This window comes from Ruditapes philippinarum, unplaced genomic scaffold (assembly GCF_026571515.1).
Source record: "Ruditapes philippinarum isolate M1 unplaced genomic scaffold, ASM2657151v2 ctg1403_1_1_1_1, whole genome shotgun sequence".
NCBI lineage: Eukaryota > Metazoa > Mollusca > Bivalvia > Venerida > Veneridae > Ruditapes > Ruditapes philippinarum.
Genome location: NW_026853464.1, coordinates 1 through 6,830, shown reverse-complemented (window position 1 = coordinate 6,830; position 6,830 = coordinate 1). Strand labels below are relative to the sequence as shown.

Sequence of the window (6,830 nt, the reverse complement as noted above, 5' to 3'; positions counted from 1 at the left end):
ACCCTGCATTATTCTACAATAATGCACTCAATATTGATATTTATTTCCTAAATAAAGAAAACACAAGTATATTTTTTTATTGCGTTGACTCATGCGTTCGTAGTTTCTTTCATTCAATCGTACTGTAATATACGATATGTATGAGGAGTTTTTAACGTCCACGCACTTTTAAAAAATAAGAATTAAACAAGTAAAATATACTGTACTAACTATCTTGAATGTTTCACTGGACTTAGGTTTATGATCAAATTTTAGATAATATCGGAGCTTTTCTAAAATTATTTTACTTAGTGTGCACATCAATTTTCCTTGAATTTTCAAACAGAAAAAAATCTTAAGGTAAATTTGTGATTTTCTCAAACAGTACATGGCAATTATTTTTCAAGATGAGTAACTCATTAAAGCAATTGATATCATGAATCCATTCTAGCTTCAAAATAATTTCCTTTCAGATTGTGTTTACTTAAAAAATTCATAAAACTGATCACGATGTTAGAAATAACATCGCATAGTGCTGCAGTTTAACCATAAAGAAAAAGAAATCCAACGCCCATCAGGACTTCAGACTACTTTGATTGATTCTCTTTTGTGCATCGGTCAAATGTTCCACTACAGTTAATTTTTAAAGGAACTGTAGTTAATTAAATTAGCTGCTCAATGTAATATGATAATGGTTGAATATAATCGGAACATACAGAATCGAATAAAGTATCGTATTAAGTTTTCGAAACAATTTATGCATAAAAGGTGACAAAAAGGTGGAAAACACGTCAACTGAATAAGTATGCAAGGGTCGGGTATATAAACTGTAAAAATACAGAATAGAATTCATTTAAACATCGCATGGTATTAAATGATGGTATCAGAAACATTTTATTTTAAGCAAAAAGAATTGTGGGATGGCGGGATGGGGTCACCGACCTCGTTTTCGTGTAATCTGTCCTTAACTTTCCTTATTTAGTTATTTCAAGTCATTGCATGAGCATATATTTATGCATAAGTCTCAACTATTGGCTTATGATTAAAACAAGAGGCACCGCCGGGCGGGGGCAACGCTAGACTTTTTCATATTTTTTTTTCTACAAGCAAACAAATTAACAATTTAAAAAAAAAATAAAAAAAAAATAAGTTTTTATATTTTTACATAATTTTTTCTTCTAATACATACATACATACATACATACATACATACATGAGTGTATATGTAGGCAGGCAGGCAGGCAAGCAGGCAGTCAGGTAGGTAGGTAGGAGGTATGTATGAATGAATGTATGTATGTATGTTAAAAAAATATTATCTGCAGTTTGGCCAATTTCTTTATCAGATAAGATATATGAAATAAAGGTGTTGTTCAGTATCATATATTAAGATATGGTAAACGGTAAATATTGAGAAAGCTATTTATGGTTGTACATTTTGTACCAAAGCAACTTTGCAGCTGAAATATTATAAAACATGTATAAATACATTTCATGCACACAGATGTTTTTTCTTAATGGAACTACTTTTATTTCAAAGCAGATAAATATGCATTATTAGAAATAATGTGAAATCTGAAAATCTCGAACACTCGCTAGAAAATAAATTAATTATAAACTACTGCTGCCTGAGACGTTTGACATGAAATATGCGTAGAAACGAATTTTTTAATATGTTTTGTCTTACTTATCTGTGAATTCAGTAAAGCATATTTGTATGAATTATATAATTATCACGTATTTCGGCATTTTTTCTTTCTCATTAGGACCATGGAAGATTTGATAATTTAAACATAAGTATATCCCTAGATTTTGAAAATTGTAAGATTACTTCTATTTTATTACTTTGGTAAAAATCAAATCAAATGAGTGACTAAACAATATCATGTCCGTGTTTCGTTTTGATTTTCATAGCCACATTTTCAAGGTAACAACACTAACACGATCAAAACACGTTATTAGAAAGCGGTTTATTAAATCTGGATAATAATTTACCCAATAATTATTTATAACAACTCTTACATTAATCCTCCGAAAACAAATGAAAAACTAGAAATATGTCCATAGGACACGGATGCCCCCACACGCCACTGTTCTGTCAATCATATGACTCTAGGTCAAATATTATTTGGACTGCATGTGCCTCAAGTTGAAAACTAAAAACCAACAAAGGGCCATAATTCAGTTAAATTTGGTCACAGCAAAAATTCCTTCCTTTACTACTATCTACACATTCAGGCTGTTCATCCCTGGAAGTTTAAGCAAAATATGCCATCTGGTTTAAGAGGAGTTGCGTTCACAAAATTTCTACATCGTATATGGTTAAAAAATCATCAAAGGGCAATAATTCTTTTAAATTTGGTCGCAGCAAAACTTCCTTAATTTACTACCATCTACACATTAAGGTTGTTCATCCTTGGAAGTTTAAGCAAAATCTGCCATCCGGTTTAAGAGGAGTTGCGTTCACAAAATTTCTACATAGTATATAGTGAAAAAAAAATCAACAAAGGACCATAATTCTCTTAAATTTGGTCGCAACGACAATTTCTTCCTTTACTATCATCTACACAGTAAGGTTGTTCATCCCTGGAAGTTTAAGCAAAATCTGTCATCCGGTTTAAGAGGAGTTGCGTTCACAAGATTTCAGGACTTATGTACAGACGGACGGACCGAAGACGTACGGACGGACAGACGGACGGACAAATGCAACGCTATATGCTGCCACTTTGTGGGGGCATAATGATAATCATACTTCTTGTTAAATTGGTAATTACGATGTTAGTTACCGCATATGAATATGATTTATATAATCACATTGTTTTTTTGTTAGGTTATGATAAAAAGGTATATTTATTAGTTTTACAACAATAACTGTAAGGAAAGACTAAATGTAGATGAATGTCAATATCATTGTTATCTTATCATCGATCATAGTATGTGTAACTGTCTGCTTGTTAACGATCGTCTTTCTGTTTCTGTTCAGACATCGTCTTTTGTAATCTGGTCATCGGTTGCAAAAAACGTGAAGGAGCAGCTCACAAACCCGCATTTATATTTCTTCATTTGGTGCTCTTCATCTTCCATAAACACTTTCAGAGTCCTCGGTTTCAGAAGCACGAGGTCATTCTCGGTTTTAAAAACGCGAACAATTTTTGAAAGTTCAGTTTTCAGAGATTTTATTTCTGGTGTTAGGGGTAAACTGTCATTCATAAGGTCATAAATCGAGCTCCGCAGATTGTTTCCCTCACCGTCTTGAACTATAACTCGACGCAAAGCTTTCTCTAACCGACCCAATGTTCGTTCATCCGGTTTGTCGTCATAATACTTCTGTAAAAAGATTAAAAATTAATATATTTTGGTGATGAAAGAAATGAATAGATCCAATATAGCTCTTTCATAATTTTTATTTATCTTTGTCAGGCAGTTTTGATGTAAAATTGTGTTAAACGACTGATACAAAAATTATTTAAATAAGCACTTATTTCTGCTAAGGTTATGTAATTTAAAAGTTTTCTAGTGTATGCATATATGATAACAAAATAATTTTATAAATTCTAAAAAATTTTCATTTAATATGTTTATGGGTGTATAGCATCGTTTTACCCAAATTTTTAAACCCTAATTTTTCTCTCTGTCAAGTAATTTTAAAATTAGTTTAGTTGGCCTACAACCTGTCGCTTTAAGAAGATGAGTCTATAAAATGGTACAGTGGTGGTATACGAACCCTTATAGAATCATAGGCGCTATTGAAAAGAGATATAAGGAGGTTAATGCCAACTATAGTAAATATAGCAACATATGATCCGAGATAGAACCTTGAAAACCACCACACCCAGTTACCCCCGCTCTTATCCGACTCCAGTATTGCTAGGGTAGCGTATATCTCGTCGCCGTTAACAACAGAAAACAGCGTCTCCGCTGCTGCTGTCGGGGTTTTGAACTACAAAGAGAGAAAAAATAAATAAAGTAATCGCCGTTACCCCGTGCTAAAATCGGCCATGATGAATATTAGGACTTTTTATGTCGAATACTGGTAAACAATTGATCCAACACTTTATGCTGAGGTTTTGCTAAATCTTAGGGCCAAATGTTTTATTTATGACAAAGTTGTGATTTGATTGACAAAGAAAATGTAATCGTGCTAAAATCGGCCATGATGAATATTAGGACTTTTTATGTCGAATACTCGTAAACAATTGATCCAACACTTTATGCTGAGGTTTTGCTAAATCTTAGGGCCAAATGTTTTATTTATGACAAAGTTGTGATTTGATTGACAAAGAAAATGTAATCGAAAGAAGAGTTCTATATGTGTGATGAGTAAAAGATATGGGTTCGGCAAACCTTGACATGGTACGGCGCCATGACGACATATCCACCAACCCAGAACCCGACAAATAGCACACCTACACAAAAAAGGTAGGCAATCACATCCCAAAATGCTCTGTATAGTGTATTAAATAGCAGCTGAAATAATAAACAAGAGAAAAATGCTATGCCACCGCATGGTTTAAATTTCATAGCTGTACATCAAAGGACAAGAAAGTAGGTCACATCATCAAAATCTAGGTCAAAGTTCAATTTTACAACTAAAACTGTGCACATGGTCAAAATGTACATCAAAGGACAAGAAAGAAGTTCACTGTCCCCTTGGGCAAGGCATAAGTTTGACCCAAGGGTTTAATAACAATCTTGATACAGGTCCACGAAACAACATTTCAAGTCAAATATCTAAGCTATAGCTTTCTCCCATTCAGAAAACATTTGTTTTATTTTCTGTTTTTACTACGTGTACATAATGAGCATCACTGCCCCCGGACAGGGCCAATTTTTGACATTTGAACAACTTTGGTAGAGGACCTATAGATGATATTATATATCAAACATCAAAGCCTTATGCCTTGAACCTTCAGGTAAATTGTTTATTCACGATATGTACATAATGAAAATCAATGACGCCCGGGGCGGAACCAATTTTGACCCCAGGGCTATAATTTGAACAATCTTGCTTAGAGGTTCACTACGCAATGGTTCTTAACTCTATCCTTTGTAAATTTAGAGAAGATGATTTTTTAAATTTTAACTACATGTATATACATATAAGATAAACCTATGGCTCCCAAGGGCGGGGCTAATTTTGACACATTAGGCAAAAGTTGAACAACTTTGGTAGAGTACCTTTAGATCATATTATTTAACAAATATTGAAGCTCTAAGCCTTGTACCTTCAGAAAATAACATTTTCTTATTTTTTACTATATGTATATATTGAAATCAATGACCCCTAGGGCGGGGGCAATTTTGACCCCAGGGCTATAATTTGAACAATCTTGCTAGAGGTTTACAACGCAATGTTTCATGCAAAATATCTAACCTCTAGCATTTGTCAATTGCTAGAAGATTTTTTTTTAAGTTTTTACTATATACATATAAGGAAAACCAATGACCCCTGGGGCGGGCTGATTTTGACCCCAGGGCTATAATTTGAACAATCTGGGTAGAGGTCTACCAGACAATGCCTCATGCAAAATATCTAAGCTCTAGGCCTTTTGGGTCTTTACAAGAAGGTGTTTTAAGTTTTTACTATATGTAAATTTAGCGAAAATCAATGACCCCGGGGCGGGGCCGATTTTGACCCAAGGGCTATTTTTTGAACAACCTTGGTAAGGGTCTACCAAATGATACCTTATGCAAAATATCTAAGCTCTAGGCCCTTTGGGTTTTTACAAGAAGATTTTTTAAATTTATTCTTATAAATCCTTTTGGTTGCCATGAAAACCAGATTTCTGCATGGAATGAAATTCTTTGAACAAATTTGGTAGCCCTTTACCCAAAGAACAATCCTGCCAAGTTTGGTTGAAATTGGACTAGTGGTTTTTCACAAGAAGATTTTTTAAGTTCACTATATAATCTATAAAACACACACACAAACACACACACACATACACGCAGGTGAATCGCTATATGCCACTGCATCGCAGATGCTGCGGTGGCATAAAAAATGAAATAAACTCTAAAAGTACTATCAAATAATGAATCCGAAGTATAAACGTACTTATGTACTGCAAACAAATAGTTCAGACATAGGTTTCTTTTTTTTTTAAAAGGTTAAAACTTAAAACATATAAACTTCGCTATGGGAATGGAAATATTCACCAGATTACTTATGCACATTTTTCCTTTCATATGCAAAAGTTTTAAATTGCAGAGGAAAACAATTTTTATACTCACATGGAATTTATTATGAAACTTGAAGAACCTCAGCAAACTTAGCCACGCTAATATACAGCCGACTCCTAACCATACGGTGTAGGAATCTAGCAACTCGAGCACAAACTCACTTTGCTGAAAAAATAAGGTTTTTAAAGCGGGTATAAGTTTGGAATCTGCAATAAATTTCATATAAATCTTTATTTGTTATGTAATTAAAATGTGCAAAATCAAACAGAATATGTGGTTTTAAAACTATCAAATATAACAGAAATTTATATTTTGGTTTTTACGTGTATTCATTTATGTAAAATGCTCATTATTTACATGATGTGCATCTCTCATTCATTAATTATTAAGCAACTGTTTGAAATTCATTCATATCTAATGGACTTAAAAATGCTGCATTAGAAAACTGAAAAACTATCATAAATTATATATATATATTACCACTGTATTAAACACTATCCAGACTGTACCGTATAAAGTCAATATATCAGAGGTAATAACCGTTACTTCCCAGAATTTTAAAAACCGAAAGTACTCTGACGCTGGCAGGTCCGTCTCATCCTTAGCTACAACCCCGAAGTATGCCTGATAGTGTTTCTTCATAAACTGCTTAGTTTTCTGAAAATAACCTTTTA

The 6,830-nt window shown here is 33.2% G+C and overlaps 1 protein-coding gene across 1 annotated transcript; it reads right to left on the bottom strand.

The window, feature by feature from the left end:
* Positions 1-1,925: 1,925 nt before the first annotated feature.
* On the bottom strand, positions 1,926-6,808 carry LOC132736934 (mucolipin-1-like). The gene is made up of 5 exons (XM_060724147.1): positions 6,637-6,808; positions 6,208-6,321; positions 4,321-4,443; positions 3,701-3,916; positions 1,926-3,303 (listed from the first exon to the last, which is right to left on the bottom strand). The coding sequence occupies exons 1-5, from the start codon at positions 6,796-6,798 to the stop codon at positions 2,956-2,958; spliced, it is 963 nt and encodes a 320-aa protein (XP_060580130.1). The 5' UTR covers positions 6,799-6,808; the 3' UTR covers positions 1,926-2,955.
* Positions 6,809-6,830: the final 22 nt, after the last annotated feature.

Excerpts from the sequence above, each read along its gene's own strand:
- LOC132736934 (XM_060724147.1), bottom strand. The coding sequence starts at position 6,798 with ATGAAGAAACACTATCAGGCATACTTCGGGGTTGTAGCTAAGGATGAG. Across the intron at positions 4,444-6,207 it reads AGTTTCATAATAAATTCCAT|CTGCTATTTAATACACTATA; the intron begins GTGAGTATAAAA and ends TTATTATTTCAG. Across the intron at positions 3,304-3,700 it reads GCGCCTATGATTCTATAAGG|AAGTATTATGACGACAAACC; the intron begins GTTCGTATACCA and ends ATCTTTTTACAG.